General features: G+C 43.6%; 1 protein-coding gene across 1 annotated transcript in view; it reads left to right on the top strand.

Annotated features, from left to right (window-relative positions):
- The window catches only part of LOC126293315 (chaoptin), a 253,508-nt gene that overhangs the window by 135,490 nt on the left and 95,933 nt on the right, over positions 1–22,085 (top strand). Inside the window, exons 7-9 of the mRNA XM_049986461.1 lie at positions 9,451–9,670; positions 14,714–14,938; positions 18,881–19,177. Of these exons, the coding sequence (XP_049842418.1) occupies positions 9,451–9,670; positions 14,714–14,938; positions 18,881–19,177 (742 nt within the window). The remainder of the gene's footprint in view (positions 1–9,450; positions 9,671–14,713; positions 14,939–18,880; positions 19,178–22,085) is intronic.

Below are 22,085 nucleotides of genomic sequence, written 5' to 3' on the forward strand. Positions count from 1 at the left end.
TTAAATAATATCATTTAATTTTAAAGATAACCAAAGAGACTATATGAGGAAGACAAAAGATCATTACAGAGATTATACTTCATTACAGTATCGAATTAATCGTACACTAATTACAGAAGTCCAACGATGGGATGTTGAACAAAATAGAAAACTAAATGAATCAGCAATAGATATGTAACGTCTAAGCTATGGTGTTACAACTGGACCTAATCAGCAGCAGGACCTCAGAAGGTGGCCCTGTACTCTCTTGTTACAAATTCTCTGGTCAGTGCGTAACCAGGTCGAGGCAAAAGTACAGAGCATCCCGGTAGGAAAGCGTATTCCAGTACACCCTCTTCCCACTGAACCTAATCAGCAGAGACATTGGTATGATTGCCGTTCAGTGCCTCAGGACGTGAGCCCCATAGTCACTTGTCGGAATTTCTCTCAGGTCAGTAACTAAAGAGTTCAAGAGCCGTACACAAAGCCCGACGTCTAGGAGTGATGGTCTGGGGTGCCATCTCTTTTCATAGCAGGACCCCTTCACTTGTCATCTCACCACCCTTACTGCGCGGCGTTACGTCGACGATATTCTACCCGCATTATGTCGCTCATCATGGCAATCCATCCTCGGTTAACATTTCGGCAAGATAATGTTCGACGCCACACGGCGCGAGTTTCCAATCCCCGTCTACGTCTTTACCAAACCCCACTTCGGCCAACAAGCTGCCGGATCTCTCCACAAATGAAAACATTTGGGGCATTATGGGCAGGGCCCTACAACCAGCTCGGGATTTTGAACATCTAACACACCAACTGGACAGGATTTGGTACGATGTCCCTCAGCGATACATCAAACAACTCTATCGATCAATGCCAAGTAGAATAATGATTTGCATAACGGCCACAGACGGACCAACATATTACGAAATTGCTCACTTTGTGAAGCTCTTTCTCTTGAATAAAGCATTTAGTTTTTCTGACATTGTAATCAATTTATTGTCTGTTCAAGTGTATCGCATCCACCGATGTTCGTCCCATTCAGGTAATTCCTTCGCGGTCTGTTGTTTTTTTTTATCTTACAGTACATTTTATAATGAAAAAGTGCTTACAGTATATCTGGAATGTTTCCAAATGATGAACTAGATATTTGTTGTTTGGCATAAAGTAACTTTGCCAGCTGATTTAAATCCGAAAACCAAAAAGTAACAACGAAATATCATTTTATATTACTAGACCTAAGATTCCTTCTTCAATAGGTGTGAGGCAGCTAAGTGCATAAATAAAATAAACAAAATTAGTGTGGAGTATGCAAAATGCACAGAAAAAACATTGACTGGTTTGAAACTTCCTGGCAGATTAAAACTGTGCGCCCGACCGAGACTCGAACTCGGGACCTTTGTCTTTCGCGGGCAAGTCGTCTACCATCTGAGCTACCGAAGCACGACTCACGCCCGGTACTCACAGCTTTACTTCTGCCAGTATCTCGTCTCCTACCTTCCAAACTTTACAGAAGCTCTTCTGCGAACCTTGCAGAACTAGCACTCCTGAAAGAAAGGATATAGCGGAGACATGGCTTAGCCACAGCCTGGGGGATGTTTCCAGTTACGGGATCTACCATGTAGCTGTTGTTGTTGTTGTGGTCTTTAGTCCAGAGACTGGTTTGATGCAGCTCTCCATGCTTCTCTATCCTGTGCAAGCTTATTCATCTTCCAGTACCTACTGCAACAAACATCCTTCTGAATCTGTTTAATGTATTCATCTCTTGGTCTCCCTCTACGATTTTCACCCTCCACGATGCCTTCCAGTATTAAATCCCTTGATGCCTCAGAATATGCCCTACCAACCGATCCGTTCTTCTAGTCAGCTTGTGCCACAAATTTCTCTTCTCTCCAATTCTATTCAATACCTCCTCGTTAGTTATGCAATCCACCCATCTAACCTTCAGCATTCTGCTGTAGCACCACATTTCGAAAGAATCTATTCTCTTCTTGTCTAAACTATTTATCGTCCATGTTTCACTTCCATACATGGCTACACTGCATGCAAGTACTTTCAGACATGACTTCCTGACACTTAAATCTATACTCGATGTTAACAAATTTCTCTTCTTCAGAAACGCTTTCCTTGCCACTGGCAGTCTACATTTTATATCCTTTCTACTTCGACCATCATCAGTTATTTTGCTCCCCAAATAGCAAAACTCGTTTACTACTTTAAGCGTCTCATTTCCTAATCTAATCCCCGCAACATCACCCGATTTCACTCGACTACATTCCATTATCCTCGTTTTGCTTATATTGATTTTCATCTTATATCCTCCTTTCAAGACACTGTCCATTCCGTTCAGCTACTATTCCAGGTCCTTTGCTGTCTCTGACAGAATTACAATGTCATCGGCGAACCTCAAGTTTTTAATTCTTCTCCGTGGATTCTAATTCCAACTCCGAAATTTTGTTTTGTGTCCTTTACTGGCTGCTCAGTATACAAATTGAATAACATCGGGGATAGGCTACAATACTGTCTCACTTCCTTCCCAACCACTACTTCCCTTTCGTGTCTCTCGACTATTATAACTGCCATCTGGTTTCTGTACAATTTGTAAATAGCCTTTCGCTCACTGTATTTTACCCATGCCACCTTCAGAATTTGAAAGAGAGTATTCCAGTCAACATTGTCAAAAGCTTTCTCTAAGTGTACAAATGCTAGAAACGACGGTTAGCCTTTCCTTAATCTATTTTCCAAGATAAGTCGTAGGGTCAGTTTGCCTCACGTTTTCTAACATTTCTACTGAATCCAAAGTGATCTTCCTCGAGGTCGGCTTCTAACAGTTTTTCCATTCGTCTATACAGAATTCGTGTTAGTATTTTGCAGCCGTGGCTTATTAAACTGATAGTTCGATAATTGTCACATGTGTCAACACCTGCTTTCTTTGGGATTGGAAATATTATGTTCTTCTTCAAGTCTGAGGGTATTTCGCCTGTCTCATACATCGTGCTCACCAGGTGGTAGAGTTCTGTTAGCACTGGCTGTCGCAAGGCTGTTAGTAGTTGTAATGGAATGTTGTCTACTCCCGGTGATTGTTTCGACTTAGGTCTTTCAGTGCTCTGTCAAACTCTTCACGCAGTATCGTATCTTCCATTTCATCTTCATCTACATCCTCTTCCATTTCCATAATATTGTCCTCAAGTACATCGCCCTTGTATAGACCCTCTATATACTCCTTCCACCTTTCTGCTTCCCCTTCTTTGCTTAGAACTGGGTTTCCATCTGAGCTCTTGATGTTCATACGAGTGGTTCTCTTATCTCCAAAGGTCTCTTTAATTTTCCTGTAGGCAGTATCTATCTTTCCCCTAGTGAGATAAGCCTCTACATCCTTACATTTGTCCTCTAGCCATCCCTGCTTAGCCATTTTGCACTCCCTGTCGATCTCATTTTTGAGACGTTTGTATTCCTTTTTGCCTCCTTCATTTACTGCATTTTTATATTTCCTCCTTTCGTCAATTAAAATCAATATCTCTTCTGTTGCCCAAGGATTTCTATTAGCCCTAGTCTTGTTACCTACTTGATCCTCTGCTACGTTCACCAGCTACCCATTCTTCTTCTACTGTATTTCTTTCCCCCATTTTTGTCAAGCGTTCCCTAATGCTCTCCCTGAAGCTCTCTACAACCTCTCGTTCTTTCAGTTTATCCAGGTGCCATCTCCTTAAATTCCCACCTTTTTGCAGTTTCTTCAGTTTTAATCTACAGGTCATAACCAATAGATTGTGGCCAGAGTCCACATCTGCCCCTGGAAATGTCTTACAATCTAAAACCTAGTTCCTGAATCTCTGTGTTATCATTGTGTAATATATCGGAAACCTTTCAGTATCTCCAAGCTGCTTCCATCGTTCTTTCATGATTCTTGAGCCAAGTGTTAGCTATGATTACGTTATTGTCTGTGCAAAATTCTACAAGGCGGCTTCCGCTTTAGTTTCTTCCCCCCAATCCATATTCACCTACTACGTTTCGTCTCCCATCACTATCTGAATAATTTCTTTTATCTCATCATACATTTCATCAATCTCTTCGTCATCTGCGGAGCTAATTGGCATGTAAACTTGTACTACTGTGGTAGGCGTGGGCTTCATATCTATCTTGGCCACAATAATGCGTTCACTATGCTCTTTGTAGTAGCTTACCCGTACTCCTATTTTTCTATTCATTATTAAACCTACTCCTGCATTACCCCTATTTGATTTTGTATTTATATCCCTGTATTCACCTGACCATATGTCTTGTTCCTGCTGTCACCGAACTTCACTAATTCCCACTATATTTAACTTTAACCTGTCCATTTCCCTTTTTAAATTTTCCGGAGGACGCCAGTTTTCTTTCACCTGATAACAGCGTCCATCTGAGTAGTTCCAGCCCGGAGATCCGAATGGGGGACTATATTACCTCCGGAATATTTTATCCAAGAGGACGCCATCATCATTTAACCATATAGTAAAGCTGCATGCCCTCGGGAAAAATTACGGCTGTAGTTTCTCCTTGCTTCCAACCGTTCACAGTACCAGCACAGCAAGGCTCTTTTGGTTAGTGTTACAAGGCCAGATCAGTCAATCATCCAGACTGTTGCCCCTGCAACTTCTGAAAAGGCTGCTGCCTCTCTTCAGGAACCACACGTTTGTCTGGCCTCTCAACAGATACCCCTCCGTTGTGGTTGCACCTATGGTACGGCTACCTGTATCGCTGAGACGCGCAAGCCTCCCAACCAACGGCAAGGTCCATGGTTTATGGGGAGGATCATGTAGCTAATGTACACTAGCTCGTCGAAACTGTGCAGACTGCTGTTAGCGGACAATAACACGGGGTGTGCCCAGGCTTCACTCTTACGCTGCCTTCAACAATTCTGGGGCACTTTCAGTAAGACGTCTGAATGTCTGTTGAGCGATGGCAGTTCATCCTTTTTCAAGAGGCGAAACCAGAAAAGGGAATGATTTTGATCGTTGGGCTCCGGATCGAAGTCGACATCGTAACGCACCACAAAAGAGTTCCATGGTGTCACCACCTTCTCTCCATTGTGGCACCACACAGTGGTAGGTAATGTTCTCCAGGCATTCACGAACCCAAACCCTGCCACAGGAAGGGCGTGATTCATGACTCGAACCACTCGTTTTGCACTCGTACACTGTGCAGCGACGTCGCTCTTACACCACCTCAAGCATTGTTCTGCGTATGAGGAGCTGCTGGACTATTGTACCCGATTCTTTTTAACTATGTATGTACAGTCAGTCTGCTAGAGGGACCGCTGGTGGCACTTGTGAACTCACGAGTGACTTGTTCCGCTGATATCAGACGAGTTTTTAGAACCACCTTCGACAGAGTACGAGCGTCTGTATCTATTAGTATATGCCTGGTACTTATTTAGATGTTTCTTTATATTTCCACTTCATAGTGATAAAATTTGCCTATCCCCTTCCCCCCTGCATCTCCACCTGTGAAGAGTCTCAATAAAATTAAGTGTTTTATATCACTGTTAAAGCTGTAGGTGTACTATACTATTTATCCCCTGGTGTTCAGAAAGGTCTCTTTGCCGTCCCCTCAGCTACCACTCCCCTGCCACCAGGATCTTCCATTGAGTATGTGCAACTAATGGGGTTGTAAGGGTTGTAAGCTCTATATTCAATTTTTTCATCAAAAAATATTTCTACTGTTTAGAAAAGCCATCCCCCCCCCCCCCTCCCCGAAATCCCGCGCCACCCGTATCTCCTTATCTTCCATTGCGTATGTGGAATTAAAATTCTAATAAAGTTTTGATCTGTATGTTCAAGAGGAATCCATGTTACTGTTATATTATATTTTGGTATAAGATACGGTGTGAGGTTGGCTTTCTTTTTATTTAAACTGTTCATTAAATTTTATGATGCACTATTTTGTAAGCTGCTGTTTACATGCTAGTATACGCTATTTTGGATTAATCAATCGGTTAATAATAACATCCTAGCCCAGCAATATATCTTAGCTGACTTATTTTCCGGAAATTACGATGTTTCTGTAACATAAAAAAATTCGCCAGTGTGGCTGTAAATGGTGTATTGATGTCATTAAATGGTTTTCTATGGCTTCAGCTAATTTATTTTCGGCAGTTACGAAGTATTTTAAATTACAAAAGTTCCTAGTGTGTCGCTTCGTGGTGTATAGCGTTTGTATATACGGAATTTCACGATCTAGCGCACTAATATAGTGAGTTTACTTGCAACCAAAGATTATAATGCACCTCTTAGTAAATCGATAGTGCGATTGCTAGCATATGTAATAGTTTTAAGTGTGACAAGGCGTTGTCCTTGGCTGTGTCCTTCACTGTTTCGCCTCGTTACAACTATCAGTGTGTTACTAGTTGTCGATGTGGACCTCCTCCTCGACGAAAATTATCGCACACAGTTGTTACTGTGACAATTTTTTTACTTACTACGATGGGCGTAAAAGAGCAAATTACTTTAGTTAAAATTATGGTTTAGCTTTCCTGCCCTTTATGACAGCAAGTGAGCCTGCCGGGGTGGCTGAGCGGTTCTAGGCGCTACAGTCCGGAACCGCGCGACTGCTTCGGGCGCAGGTTCGAATCCTGCCTCGGGCATGGATGTGTGTGATGTCCTTAGGTTAGTTAGGTTTAAGTAGTTCTAACTTGTAGGGGACTGGTGACCTTAGGAGTCAAGTCCCATAGTGCTCAGAGCCATTTGAACCATTTTTTTGACAGCACGTGAAATACTATTTAATCTCATATTTCCCTCTAAACTATTCAATCTCTAATGCTTTGATTTATTCGTTTTAGGTTAAGCTTCATAGTAGTCACTGACGAAAACTAATAGCGAATTGTGCAAAATAAAGATTTAACGTTGAATTTTTACAATTACCAAGCGGCTTAATATCCCCACCTGAAAACATCCATAAATACACCGACAACAATTGACTTGGGCACCTTTAGAACGATTGAAATCCCTGTTATGGATTTGTTAGTTTGGCGATATCCAGTGACTAGCTGATGTCAGAAGTCACTCTGCTGTTACTGCTTGTCTGCTGACAACACGATAGTCTCCGTCAGTTTTTATGTTGTCGGGCGTATCTCTCGTGACATCTGGTGGTAAATTCCGCGTTATGTACATGTGTCCGGATACTTTTGATCAGATAGTGTATTCTAAAAGACCTCCTTCTCCGGGTGTGAAGGATACCGGTCACTAGTTGACCAGTTAAGCCGAATTTTGAAATTTCGCATTTCAGAAATAGTTCAAGCAGGAGAATTGCACAAGTATATCGTAGTTTGGCCATCGCACAGACTACCCTATGGAGGAAATAGTAATAAGCATCGCTTGTGTAGGGAAACAACTAAAAGTTTTGAAAACAAATAAGTCGCCAGGTCTTGACGGATTCCCAGTTCGGTTTTACAAAGAGAATAGTCTATGTCACTGGTACCTTACTTAGTTTGCATTTATTGCGGAATCTTTCGGCCAGCGCGAAGCCCCAAGCGATTGGAAAAAAGTGCAGTTGTCTCCTGCGTATGAGAAGCATAAAAGAACGAATCCTCAAAATTGCCGACCAATATCTTTAACACTGGTTTGTTGGAGAACTCTTGAACGTATTCTCTGTTCGAATACAACAAATTTCCTTGAGAAGGAAAAGATTCTGTCCACAGATCAGCACCGTTTTAGAAAGCATCGCTCGTGAGATACTCAGTTTGCCCTTTTCTCACTTGATACACTAAGAATTATGGATGGACGGCAACAGGCAGATGCCATATTTCTAGTTTTCCGAAAGGCGTTTGAGACGGTGCCCCATTGCACACTATTAACGAAGGTACGAGCGTATGGGATAAGTTCACAGATATGTGAATGACTCGAAGTTTTCTCAAGTAAAAGAACCCAGTTTATTGTCATCGACAGCAAGTGTTCAACACAGACAAGGGTATATTCAGGGGTGCCCCAGGGACGTCTGATGGGACCGCTGTTGGTCTCTATATACGTAAATGACTTGGAGGACAGGATGGGAAGCAGTCTGCCGTTGTTTGCTGATGATGTAGTATTGTACAGTAACGTGTCGAAGTTGAGTGAATGTAGGAGGGTACAAGACGATTTAGACAAAATTTGTAGTTGGTGTGACAAATGACAGCTAGCTCTAAATGTGGAAACATATAGGTTAATACAGATGAGTAGGAAAAACAAACCTGTAATATTTGAATGCAGCATTAGTAGTGTACTGCATGACACAGTCACGTTGGTTAAATACCTAGGCGTAACGTTGCAGAGCAATGTGGAATGGAATGAGCAACTAGGGACTGTAATGGGAAGGCGAATAGTTCGGTTTACTGGAGGATTTTGGGAAAGTGTGGTTCATGTAGGATACCAGTGCGAGCCATTGTTGAGTACTGATAGATTGCTTGGGATCCACACCAGGACAGGATGATGGGGCATGTGTTAAGAGATTGGGACTCACTTCTATGGTACAAGAGGGAGCTATAGAGGTATAAACGGAAGAGGAAGGTAGAGATTGGAATGCATCCAGCAAATAATTAAGGACGTAGTTTGGCACAGGAGAGAAATACGTGGCAATCCTATCAAATCTCTAAGAAGACTGATGAGGCAAAAATGTTTGAACAACAGTTAAGTATTATGGACATATTTCGGGTACTCAAATGGGAATCACTAGGGTAGGGCAAGGCGATGTTTTTTTCAAGGAACAGTATTGAGAAAATTTAGAGAACTGGCATTTGAGACTGACTACCACTGAGGTACATTTCGCATGCGGACATGGAAATAAGGTTAAACAGTTTAGGGCTTGTATGGACTGGTAACTGGGTAGGTTGATTTGGCTCAAATGGCTCTGAGTACTATGGGACTCAACAGTTGAGGTCATAAGTCCCCTGGAACTTAGAACTACTTAAACCTTACTAACCTAAGGACATCACACACATCCCTGCCCGAGGCAGGATTCGAACCTGCGACCGTAGCAGTCGCGCGGTTCTGGACTGAAGCGCCTAGAACTGCTCGGCCACCGTGGCCGGCAGGTTTATTTGGCCGAGGGGTCCATACAGCAGGGTTATCGGTCCCATCGGAGTAGGGAAGGTTGGGGAAGGAAGTCAGTCATGCCCTTTCAAAGGAACTATCCTATCCTTTGCCTGAAGTGATGTAGGGAAATTATGGGAAACCTAAATCAGGATGTCCAGACGCTGGTTTGAACCATCGTCGTCATTGTGCCCATATGGAAGCACACTGACATTAGTTTTTACCTCTTACTAGTGGAATAGGAAAGGAAATTAGTAGTTGTGCAAGATACCCTCAGCCACGCACCATACAGTGGCTTGAGGAGTATGTGCGTAGATGTAGATATGTAGATGTAGACGTAGATACGCTTAAAGAGTAAAGCAGCAGTGCTAGCGGATACATTAGCGGTCGAGCTTTCGACCCGAAGTGAGACGAACGTCCTTCATCACGTCAGGATGCGCAACCTGCGCTCGCTGTCGCTGTCACGCCTGCCGCAGCCGCACCTCGCGCCGGACGACTTCCTCGAGTTCGGCGTCGACCTGGAGGAGGTGCGGGTGGTGCGCGGCAACCTGCGCACCGTGAAGAACCACGCCTTCATGCACGCGCGCGCCGTGCGCCGCCTCGACCTGTCCGAGAACGCCATCTCGCTCATCGAGCCGGACGCCTTCACTGAGGTGAGCCCGCTTGCCATGTAGTTCCCTTCCGACTCTGCTTTTTTCATCAGTCACAAATAAAGTATGTGACAGCTAATGTCGCTGATTGCATTATTGTGATTTTTAAATCTAATGAAATGGACATACTTCAAATAAAACCAAATCTATTAGGTGATTTCAGATTACTGCTGCTGCGTCCCATAGGGTTCAGTATTGGAACCTCTCCAATTCTTGATATCAGGTTGCCGCATAAGTTTGTGGGGTTTTTCTCTAAGTTCGATAAACACAGCACGTATACAGGACAGAGTCTTTAGTCATCAATAACAAAATCTCCTTAACCCTAATGCTGTCGGGCTTTGTTTCTGACTAGTGTCACTTCACACAGCCTTTCTGGTCGTTGTTCTCAATTGCGTCTGCAAGACCTCTCAGTTGTTGGAAACGTTACTGACCCGTGAATTTGCTTTCAAAACCTTTTCTTAAGAATTTCCTTTATTTACTGGCGATTCACCAAGAACATTTATACATTTAATCGCACTATGTGAGCGTGGAAGTAGTTGCCAAAGGTTAACTGATGAAACAAATTAATTTTTTTTCAATAAATGGAAATTTTATTCCTAAAACCCCTTTTTTTAAAAAACAGATTTAGAATTATAATCAGAAAGCACCCTGTAAATATCAACTTACAGTTTATTCAGAGACAGAAATAACAATTTCTTTTGTAGTATGAGCTATCGGGCTGCGAACTTTGCCGCTTCCTTTTAACACGGCTGTAGTCACGACCGCTCACAACAATCTCTGAAAGACTACACTGGTGCAAATTGGCAACACCCCAGATTACTTTAAACTAAAAATTTTAACAATTCACACAAACACATAAACTATGCACCCCGTAAGAGGGATGGAGATGGTACAAAACACTCACATTGAAAATTATTTTCCACCGAAAGTACAACTTGTTTATAAAAGATCTCTTAGGGTGGCAACTTTATGTACTAAAATGACCATTAAATAAAATCCATGACATGCAGTTTTACATAAAATGTACCAACATTCTCTACATTACAGATATATCACCTCAGAAAATGATAGGCAAGATGTAAACATATTTCAGGAATTCGGCCTTTACACCTTAAGCAATAAATTCGTTAACACAGAATCCGGCAAACATGACAGAGGCAGCTATTAACGTATGGCAGACCGACAGACGGACAGACACTAACAAATGCGGACGGAAGACAAACGAGCAAGCTGGGGAAGAGCGACTGACCAAGCAAAAGTAGTAGAATTTAACACATAAATGAAGCAACATATCACGAATGACTTAACTTCTAATAAACTGGTACACCACCCCCAAAACGATATCCTGAACCGTCCACTGCCAGCCGCTTCAACGGACGCAGGAAGGCGCGCCGATCTCCCGTCTCACGGCGTCGCAGCTCGCACCGGCCAGAACGGTGTCATGGGTTGGCTCCTGTTGCTCTCGTGTCGGCCGCGAAGCCACTACACCTCGTTATACATCGCGGCCCACTGGACTCACGTGGCGACCTCACATGCGCCAATGTTCAAGACGTACAAGCCATCTTGTGTCTCAGTGCGCCACCAACCAACCGATCGATCCAACCACCAATGACCGTTGCCCGAGCAACTCGAGTAGACTGGCGACCTAACACATACTAGCACTGCGGACGACAGACAGACACTCACTGCCGTACAAGTACGAACGAGAGACAGACCAGCAACTGGTGACGAGTGACTGACCCAGGCTCACTCCGACTGACCAACTGACCAGACTCGCCAACTGACAGACTAACCCACTGCCGAGCTCACAGCGCCCCTTAAATGCACGTGAACAGGCAACGTTTCCCCTTTCCCGCCAGAGAGAGACACCAAAGCTGCGATTGCCCCAGCGGCGCCACCGCCAGAATCCGAAGGCGACTGCTTTACACTACGCGCTGCGGTGTGCTCTTCAAAACAGCAAATTTTACGATGGCTCAATTACCTTCTGCGAACCGTCAGGAGAGCTTCTGTAAAGTATGGAAGGTAGGAGACGAGATACTGGCAAAAGTAAGGCTGTGAGGACGGGTCGTGGGTCGTGCTTGGGTAGCTCAGATGGTAGAGCACTTGCCCGTAAAAGGCAAAGGTCCCGAGTTCGAGTCTCGGTCCGGCACACAGTTTTAATCTGCCAGGAAGATTCATATCAGCGCACACTCCGCTGCAGAGTGAAAATCTCATTCTCGAAACTATTGTTATTTTTAAGTTGTCCTTCTACTTGTAGCGCACGATTTAACGCCACTGAAAACCTATAGCTAACTGATTGCAGGCATATCGAACACGTCATAACCTAAATCCGAATATCTGTAGTGACGTTTACATGTTGAATAAAGTGTGTGCACGTTTTTTTCATATAGTTCAATTATTGTCACCCTGTAGGTCAGCTGGTGTCATGTATTGCTAGTTAGTTTATGAAAAGATTGACCACCATCAGTTGAACACCGATGTTTAGAATGTAGTTATGTGACACATTGCTATGTAGTGCTTCATTTTTACGGTATATTAACTTTATTGTGAATGATTTAAAATATTTTTGCTCTTAATGTCACGTATACTTAGTACTTGTACTTTCATGACAATTACGTTTCACTTGAAAGACGTGCTGACCCCAAAGGCGTCAGCAAATATAAATTTTAACAAAACGTGACTTTAGCGACCAAACGAAGAACTGATATAAGACGTCCTCAGACTGTATAACCTGGCCCACGGTTTAACCACCTACACTTATTCAACAACCAAATGGGCTCTAGTAGTGGGTTGTTGGATCTCACCAGGAAAGTACTTGGGCTCGAACAAACACAAATACACCAAAATCGTGTGAGAAATAATGTGAAGGTCTCTTATTGCACTAGTGATACTCCTGCATCTGCAAAATTATGCAGTCGTCCGTTAGAGGTCTCTGCGTATGCCATGCCGCATTGCACATTGACCTGCCGGTACGCCAGTCGGGACCAGTAGAGACGGTGCTGTGTGCCTCTGAGGTTGCGTTTTGTGACATTATTTGTGTACTGAAGTGTCAGATGGCTCGGCGATTGGTAATCAATCCCGCTAATGTATTGCGATTGGTTGAGATGAAGTTACGGAGATCCCTTCTTTGTGAAGATGGTATTGGTGTAGGAGACGAATCATACGCATGTATTCTGGTATCTATTATAGTGCAGAAATATAAGCATAAGTTAGAAACAGATACTGTTGTAACACTAGCACAAAATGATGATGATAGGGATGATAATAACGAACAACTCATTGCAAACCGTAGTGCTATGGCAAGTGCGGGAAGAGGCGGTGGAAGCAGTGACAGTGAATACCAACCGTCTCCCAAGAAGGAGGTTAAAGTTGCAAGTATCATTACGGCGTTTGGTGACAACACACTGGAGGACATGTACGATGATTATTACGTAAGAGGTTTCGACACATACTACAAGCTTCTGAAAAGATACCCTAAACTGAAGTCTAAAAGCAATATTAAAAACATACTGGATTACGTGACAAAGAAAAGAGAAGCAAATACAGTTTTCAAAGGAAATCGTACACTGCTCTTCAAGACCATCAAGGAGCGTGTAATGGCGAAATTCGATGAAGCGCGAGAATGGGGTTCCGCCGTTCATTATTGGCATTTACAACATTGGGCATTGGACTTAGCCAGAAATCTTGGGTGTACAAACTTTACAGCTTCACTAGGATTTATTACTAATTTAAAAAAGGACTTTAGGATAACGTCACGCCGTATCACTATGCTCCAAGCACGAAAAGATAAGGATGACGAAGAAGAGCTGATTGAAAGAGCTGAAACATTTGTTGCTGACGTCAATGAGCATATCACGAGAGAAAACACCGATATTAGTTCTGTATGGAACTGTGATCAGAGTCAGTTCAACTATGAACTTTCTTGCGACAGAACACTAACCATGAAAGGGGAGAGAAACACTGTCGCGATGTTGCAATCAGTTAACTGTGCAACACATATATCAATGGACGGACGATTGGCAGACAAACTCTATATTTGCTTCCAAGAATCCAATGGAAAGTTTGGACTCCGCGTGTCAAGGGAAATAGAAACGCGGTGCCCTCCAAATGTCGTCGTCGATGCAAGTGTGAGTGGGAAGATGACGAAACAACATCTGAAGACGTTTTTTCTGTCAGTTTTGAATCCACATTTGTCGAGAAAGTTATTAGTACTTTGTGAATCCTGGACTGGACATAGGGATGAACGAGTACTACTGGAAGCATCTGGGGGAAAACATGCAGATTTAAAAATCATTCCGCCTAAAACTACAAAATATGCACAACCTCTGGATGTGTATTTCTTTAGGCAATATAATATATGCCAAGAGAGTAACAGGCTTAATTAAACTACGTTCCAGTAATATGCAGCCAAAATGGCACGACAGATTCTTTATCATGAATACGCATTCTATCATTTACAATCAGTTATCTGCGGGAGGATACAGACCAATGCTTCGTTACGCGTGGCAGAACGCTGGCTACGATATTGGTGAACCAGTGGACAACTTCAAAAGTGTCATTGGCGTGGCGTTCAACACTGATGTTATAGAATGTGAAAATACGCCATGCGATCAACTTGCATTTCTTCACTGTACGTTTTGCAGTCATTCGTATTGCTCGGAGCATTTTATTGACATTCCGCATTTACATTTATAGTTGAGATTGCTGCATTGCGCCTGGCGTCTACAATTACATCTACAGTGATATCTAGAGCATGACTGCAGAGTTTTGCACAAAAACGACACCCACCAGCACATAGTCCTGTAACCAAACGTTCATACAGACCTGTTTGTTCGAGCCCAAGTACTTCCCTGGTCAGAGAATGATTCTCCTCAGAGATATGTCATTCGCTGAGATTGGTAAAGCCCAAATTTTCACCAGTTACATCCTGACGCTGCCGCACGAGACAGTGTAGGTGTTGGCGAATCTATACAACCTCAGCACGATCGACAGCCAGCTGGGTTGTGTGTTGGGTAGCTGGGACTGGGAGAACGCTTCGTTTTGCAGATTGGCCACTCACTGACCTGGCTGCGGATGGCCCATGGTCTAGCCAGCTCTGTGGGGACGCTGCCGCACGAGGCGCTGCGCCCGCTGGTCAACCTGGAGAGCCTCGACATGAGCAACAACCGGCTGCGAACCATGCCCGAGACCTCGTTCCACTTCCTGCGGCGGCTGCGCGTGCTCCAGCTCCAGGACAACCAGATCGAGCACGTGCCCAAGGGCACCTTCCAGGTGGGCCACAGGATCACATCACCGTATTCAAACTTGTAGAGTCCATCGATCAAAACATGCTCATTTTCACGAACACTTTATTCATTCCTAACATTTCTCAACAGCTACTGATGCAAACAATATTTTTATTTTCGGTCTCTAACGGGGAGGAGGGTATAGAGTCATCAGTCTACTGAGTGAATTTATTTGGCCTTTCGCGACATCATCTTCTGCGCCAATCTCTTAATTTCACAGCATCCTCAACTACACTACTGACCATTAAAATTGCTACACCAAGAAGAAATGAAGATGTTAATCGTGTATTCATTGGACAAATGTATTATACTAGAACTGACATGTGATTAGATTTTCACGCAATTTCGGTGCATAGATCCTGAGAAATCAGTACCCACAACAACCATCTCTGGCCGTAATAACGGCCTTGTTACATTTGGGCATTGAGTCAAACAGAGCTTGGATGGCGTGTACAGGTGCAGCTGCCCATTGCGTATTGTGACGAACCAGTTGCTTAGCCACCGTTGACCAGACGTTTTCAATTGGTGAGAGATCTGAAGAATGTGCTGGCCAGGGCAGCAGTTACACATTTTATGTATCCAGAAAGGATCGTACAGGACCTGCAACATGTGGTCGTGCATAATCCTGCAGAAATGTAGGGTTTCGTACGGATCGAATAAGGGGGAGAGCCACGCTTCGTAACACATTTGAAACGTAACGTCGACTGTTCAAAGCGCCGTCATTGCGAACAAGAGGTGTCCGAGTTGTGTAACCAACGGCACCCCTTACCATCACGCCGGGTAACACGCCAGTATGGCGATGACGAATACACGCTTCCAATGTGAGTTCACCGCGATGTCAGCAAACACGGATGCGACCATTATGATGCTGTAAACAGAACCTGGATTCATCCGAAAAAATGACGTTTTGCCATTCGTGCACCCAGGTTCGTCGTTGAGTACACCAGCGCAGGCGCTCCTGTCTGTGATGCAGCGTCAAGTGTAGCCGCAGACACGGTCTCCGAGCTGATACTCCATGCTGCTCCAAACCTCGTCGAACTGTTCGTGCATATGCATGGTTTCCTGCAAATGTCCCCATCTGTTGACTCAGGGATCGAGACGTGGCTGTACTATCCGTTGCAACAATGCGGATAAGGTGCCTGTCATCCCGACTGATTCGAGGCCGTTGGGATCGAGCACGGCATTCCGCATTACCCTCCTGAACCCACCGATTCCATATTCTGCTAACAGCCATTGGATCTCGACCAACGCGAGCAGCAATGTCGAGATACGATAAACCTCAATCGCGATAGGCTACAATCCGACCTTTATCAAAGTCGTATACGTGATGGTACGCATTTCTCCTCCTTACAGTATTCATGACAACAACGTTTCACCAGGCAACGCCGGTCAACTGCTGTTTGCCTATGAGAAATCGGTTGGAAACTTTCCTCATGTCAGTATGTTGTAGGTGTCACCACGGGTGCCAACCTTGTGTGAATGCTCTGAAAAGCTAATCATTTGCATATCACAGCATCTTCTTCCTGTCAGTTAAATTTCGGTTCTGTAGTATGTCATCTTCGTGAGGTAGCAATTTTAACGGCCAGTAATGGTTCCGAGCAGTATGGGACTTAACATCTATGGCCAACAGTCCCCTAGAACTTACAACTACGTAAACCTAACTAACCTAAGGACATCACACAACAACCAGTCATCACGAGGCAGGGAAAATCACCAGTAGTGTATGTACCATTGGAACGGAGTTCAATAATTAATGCAACACATTTTTTCTGAGACAACTTCGGTTGAACAAATGTTGCATTTGCAGTGGAAGGTCGTGGAATATTCTCGTTGAGGTTCTGTAGTTTTATGAAGTTCCAAAAGGTGACGACGCTATACGTAGCTTTAAAAATGGCGGCTGTAACGGAGTAAAATTCCAAGCAGAGAACTGTCATCGAGCTTCTTTAGGGGGAAACCCAGAGCATCGCAGATATTCATAGGCGCTTGCAAAATGTCTATACAGACCTGGCAGTGAACAAAAGCACGGTGAGTCGTTGAGCGTGGCGTCTGCCATCATCGCGGCAAGATCGAGGAAAACCTGTCCGATTGCCTGCGTGCCCGCCGGCCACACACAGCTGTGACTCTTGTAATGTTGGAACTTGCTGATACTATCATTCGAGGTGATCGATGGATTGCTAGTAGACACCATGCTGTACAACTGTACAGTCCTCTTGGTAGTGCTGGCTCACTCGCCCATCGTTTGGGGTATTCGAAGGTGTGTCACGCTGCATTCCTCGCCGCCTATCCACCTCCCGACTTCCGTCTGTTTGGCCCTAAGGACGCACTCCGCTGGAAGCAGTACGTGGATGGTGTGGAAGTAACTGACGCAGCAAAACGTTGGCTCCGACGTCGTCCAATTCAGTGATGCTATACGGGGATACAGGATCTCCCAGTAAGGAAGCGCAAGGGTCGCACCGAATCGAAATTATGTTGAAAAATAGGATTATCTAGCCAATAGAGTGGAGGATGACATGATGGATTGGAGTCCTGAATAAAACCAACCTGCTTTAAAAAAATAAATGTTGCATTACTTATTGAACACCTCTAGTATATACTCGTGTCCCTATCTTCCCCCACAATGATTGCTCTCTGATGAACCTTCTAGTACGGTGGAAGGTCGGTGTTCCTGTTCTCTCATCGTATCCCTTCTTCTGGTTCTAGTTTTTCACATACAGGATGTTCGGAAATTCCCGTTACAGACTCCCAGGCCTTTTAGAAGGGAGAGAGTACGTTATATTTTGAATAGGAACCCATTTCCGGATCCTACTGTTTCCATTCTGCGACTGTTTCAATTCAAATATTTTACTCATTGACTTCTACTGGATAAATTGAATTAGGCGTGACGTAGGACAGTTATTACGTAACAATTCAAAATCAAACATAAAGAAACATCCATTTATCACATACACACTTTTGTATGTATTAACATTTAAACATTAGGTGTTTGCATTATTGCAAAAGAAAAAAGAATCCAGCATACTGTACGTACAAAACAGTATTGATGGGTTAGAACAACGGCTCGATACGGCGGCCTTCAATAATTTTACAGAAATTGTACCTACGAAGCATGTTCTGGTCCAGGACGGGCAACTCTGAGACTTTTCTCTCTCCCTCAGCAGACTTGGATGCGTTATACATCTGAATCGAAACCGTCGCAGAACGGAACCGTTCGTTATTGCAGACGGGATGTGTGCACACACCCCTCTACAAGACGCAGAAGATTGTAAAAGAAATTTCCGAACAACCTGTATTTATTACTTCTGTAATCCTGTGGATACTGTAAGACACTATTTACAAGCCTTGTACCTGAACTCTTTTACTTTCGATGTAATTAAGTAATATAAATTATTACAATGCGCTGTTCATAGAATAGAGAATAGTGTAGTAATATTAACATTTCTTGTCAGCAGTTCACCTAATTTTCGTCTTCCTTTATAACATCACTCCTCAACTCCTTTGATTCTCTCTTTTTTTTCAGGCTTCACTTATATACACTACTGTTTATCAGTTTATCGGTTTCAAAAATTTCTTTCTCAACTTACGATCTGTTTTGACAATAACTGACTGGATTTTGGGATGAATCCTCTTTTTATCTGTGCTATTATGTTTGTTATATCCTGCTTGTTTCGTCCGTCATGCGTTATCTTGCTTCGAAAATGATAAAATTCCTTCACTTCGTCAAGAACATTTTTATTGATTTTCATGTCCGGTTGCTTCTCGATACATTATTCCTTCTTTGATTTACTTTCAGTCAATATTTACTACTTAGTAAACTGTTTATTCAATTAACCGTGAACGAGTCGTTCTGACTTTTACTGACGATAGAAGTATAATTAGCGAATCTTATCATCCATATCCACTGGTGACTGGCGACCTCTGCCGCCCACAGGGCAACATCCACTCTGGGCTGGAGGAGGTGTACCTGTCGCTGAACTCGCTCTCGGCCGTCAACACGCACACCTTCGTCGACCTGTCGTCCCTGGAGACGCTGCGCCTCGACGACAACCGAATCGAGCGCGTCGAGCGGCGGGCCTTCATGAACCTCGATCGCCTCAAGACGCTGGACCTCCGCGGCAACCGGCTCACACGCATCTCCGATGAGGCCTTCCAGAACCTGCCCGAGCTGGAGGAACTGGACCTCGCCTACAACCGGCTCACCTCTCTGGACTTCACCATGCTGGACCAGGTGAGCACACATCACAGAAAATGCCGGATCTGGACGCCTAAAACTTTGATCCTAATTGGCTTACTTACCTTATAACCACCATACTGGTTCTGTTTAATACACCACCCAAAATCTACCCTAAAAATCGTGTCCTCACTGTCTGCCCATTTACTTCTTTGGGCTACACGGTATTGTAATAGATGAGCAGTCATTTCACAGAATATCTGAGTTGCAGAAACCCGAGCTCAGTGACGACCTGGGTTTTGAATTCATCATAGATGAGTGGACCCAAGTATAGTGGAGGGTCCTCGATCTCACTTAATAGGTTCACTTCTTCCGACTTTTTTCAATAATTGTAGAGTACATTCAAGAAGCTAACTAATCTAGAAGTGCTTAAGGTAAAAACTGGTTTATTTTTATAACTACTGTGACCATTCAGTCAGATGAGTCTGCCTTGTAGAACTTGCCTGAGGAGGACCAGCTTCACTTACATTCGCTGTATTGGATCACTCGAATAAACCACCAAACATCTGCCCAAAGAGAAAGGACTGACCTCACTGGGAGGCCATTTTCTTATTTGGGCTTGACCATATTGTAGCAGATGGGCAGGCATTTAAAAAAAAAGCCTGAGCTGTGGAAACTAATCTCAGTTACAATCCTGATATCAACTCTGAGATTTATCATCCTGCATCAAGTGGGTGGACCAGAAAACGGTGAGGAAGTCTTTAACCTCATTTAATAAGTGAGTCTCTGGTAATCCATTGAATAAAAGTGAGACTGCGACCTGACATTTAGTACTTCAATAATTGTAACAAAACTAGCTGCTGTATTTGAATCTACCGTCGTTTATTCTTTTCAATACAAGCTACCAGTTTCGATACGGCATGGTATCGTCTTCAGGCCCCGATTGTAGTCTGACATTCACAACCGCTTTCACGTGCAATGAACAGAATCGTATGCAGCAGGCCAACGTTAACTGTACTATGTACCTTCTGTGGCAACACGGAAGGTACAGAATCCAGTTAGTTTTAGCCGGCTGCATATGATTATGTTCATTGCACGTGATAGGGGTAATGCACTTTGCAGCCCAAGTTTACCAGACCTTTTTTTTATAAAATGCATTTTAACCATCAGCTCTTTATTTGTCCCATTAGTCTTCTACTGCTTTCGGTTATTAATCATAATCCAGGATGTAGGATACAACAAATTAGTTAAAAGGATCCTATATTCATTTGAAGCTGAACGATATCGAAATTACCCAGTGCACTAGTACAAACAATTTGTACTAGAATGCTAAAAGTCATATCTTATGTCAGACAGACATACATCGCAGGAGAAACAATGTGTTTGCTCGTCTGTATGTTTGACATAAAATATAACTTTGAGTATTCTAAGACAAATTGTTTGTACAAGTTCACTGGAAAATTTCGATATTGCTCAAAAGGAATATGGGATGCTTTTAACTAATGTCCGCTGCTCGTGGTCTCGCGGTAGCGTTCTCGCTACCCGAGCAAGGGGTCCCTGGTTCGATTCCCAGCGGGCCAGGGATTTTCACCTGCCCCGAGATGACTGGGTGTTGCTGTGTCAACTTCATCGTCATCATCGTCATCGTCATCATTGATCCCCATTATGGCCGGAAGAAGGCAACGGCAAACTACCTCCATTAGGACCTTGCCTAGTACGGAGGTGCGGGTTTCCCAAATCGTTCTCCTAAGCTCTGTCAGGAAGCACGGGACTTCATTTCCATTTAACTAATCTGTTGTGCCCTACCCCTGAATGATGGTTAATAATCGAAAGCAGTAGATGACTAATAGGACAAATAAACACATGATGGTGAAAATGCATTTTATAAAATACGGCTGTTGAACCTCACCTTATTGGAAACATTCAATACCAGACTTTCTGCTACGAATCAATATTCAGAAACGCTGCTCAAAACACCTTAAGTCTGACAACATGAAGAAAATGCATTCTTTCCTGTTATTCTAAAATCAGCTTCTATATTCAAACACCGACCAGGACACGTCATGTGTTCTAGGCACACTCTCCACGAGGTGCAGCAGTCAGGCCTAGCTGGTTTGTGCACAGCAGGAAAAGGAGGCACCTGTTTCTTACTAGCTCTTGGATGTGATTATCGTATTGCCACTCTGGTGTCTCCTGTACAGTTCACCCACACAGGTAGTCGCGCATGTTAATGCGATCGCTTCCGAGATGGGGATGTATGCCAGCCACGGACAGAATCTGCCCGGCAGACTAATGTCGAGTGGGTCAGCGTGCCAGCCTGCCTTAGGCTGTTTATCACAACCCACTAAGTGAATTCTGGGCTTTTTCCAATTTTTCGCCTCAGATACACGCTACGCAAACATTTAGAAGGCTTTCTCACACTTGTACACGGAATTTACTCTATACGAAGACAGACTGGGTACGCCGTTTCTGTCTTGGGAGCTAAATAAGGAAACTGATGATCTTCGTTGTTTCTCATTATACGCTTAATCAGAATCGGAACATACAGTCTCAAAGGGGGTCAACACAATGTGTTAAAATTTGATAGAGTAACTAACGTACGAGTTACAGACTGCTTGCGGAAAACATCAACTCGCCCGCCATTTCCACGGCGGTCGAAGTACTGAGAGGAATCCAACGAGTAAGTCAGGCTTGTCAATTCGCGGTTGTGATTAAGTTTGGAGACACCGGTATATCCTGATAATTTATATTCTTTATGCAATAAAATGATTATTATAGTTTTATGATGGAATTTCATTCTTTCAGCGCATGGTGAACCTGTTTATGGTGGTCACAGTTACTTCTCTAAAGTAAAACAAAAAAAAAAAAAGGCTGAAGCGCGGTACGACACAGTACAAGCATTAGATGTGCTACTGAAGTAGTATATAAAGCAAGCTACTGTGTGAAACAAAATAAGAATAGTGCT

The sequence above is a fragment of the Schistocerca gregaria genome, chromosome 10 (assembly GCF_023897955.1).
Source record: "Schistocerca gregaria isolate iqSchGreg1 chromosome 10, iqSchGreg1.2, whole genome shotgun sequence".
NCBI lineage: Eukaryota > Metazoa > Arthropoda > Insecta > Orthoptera > Acrididae > Schistocerca > Schistocerca gregaria.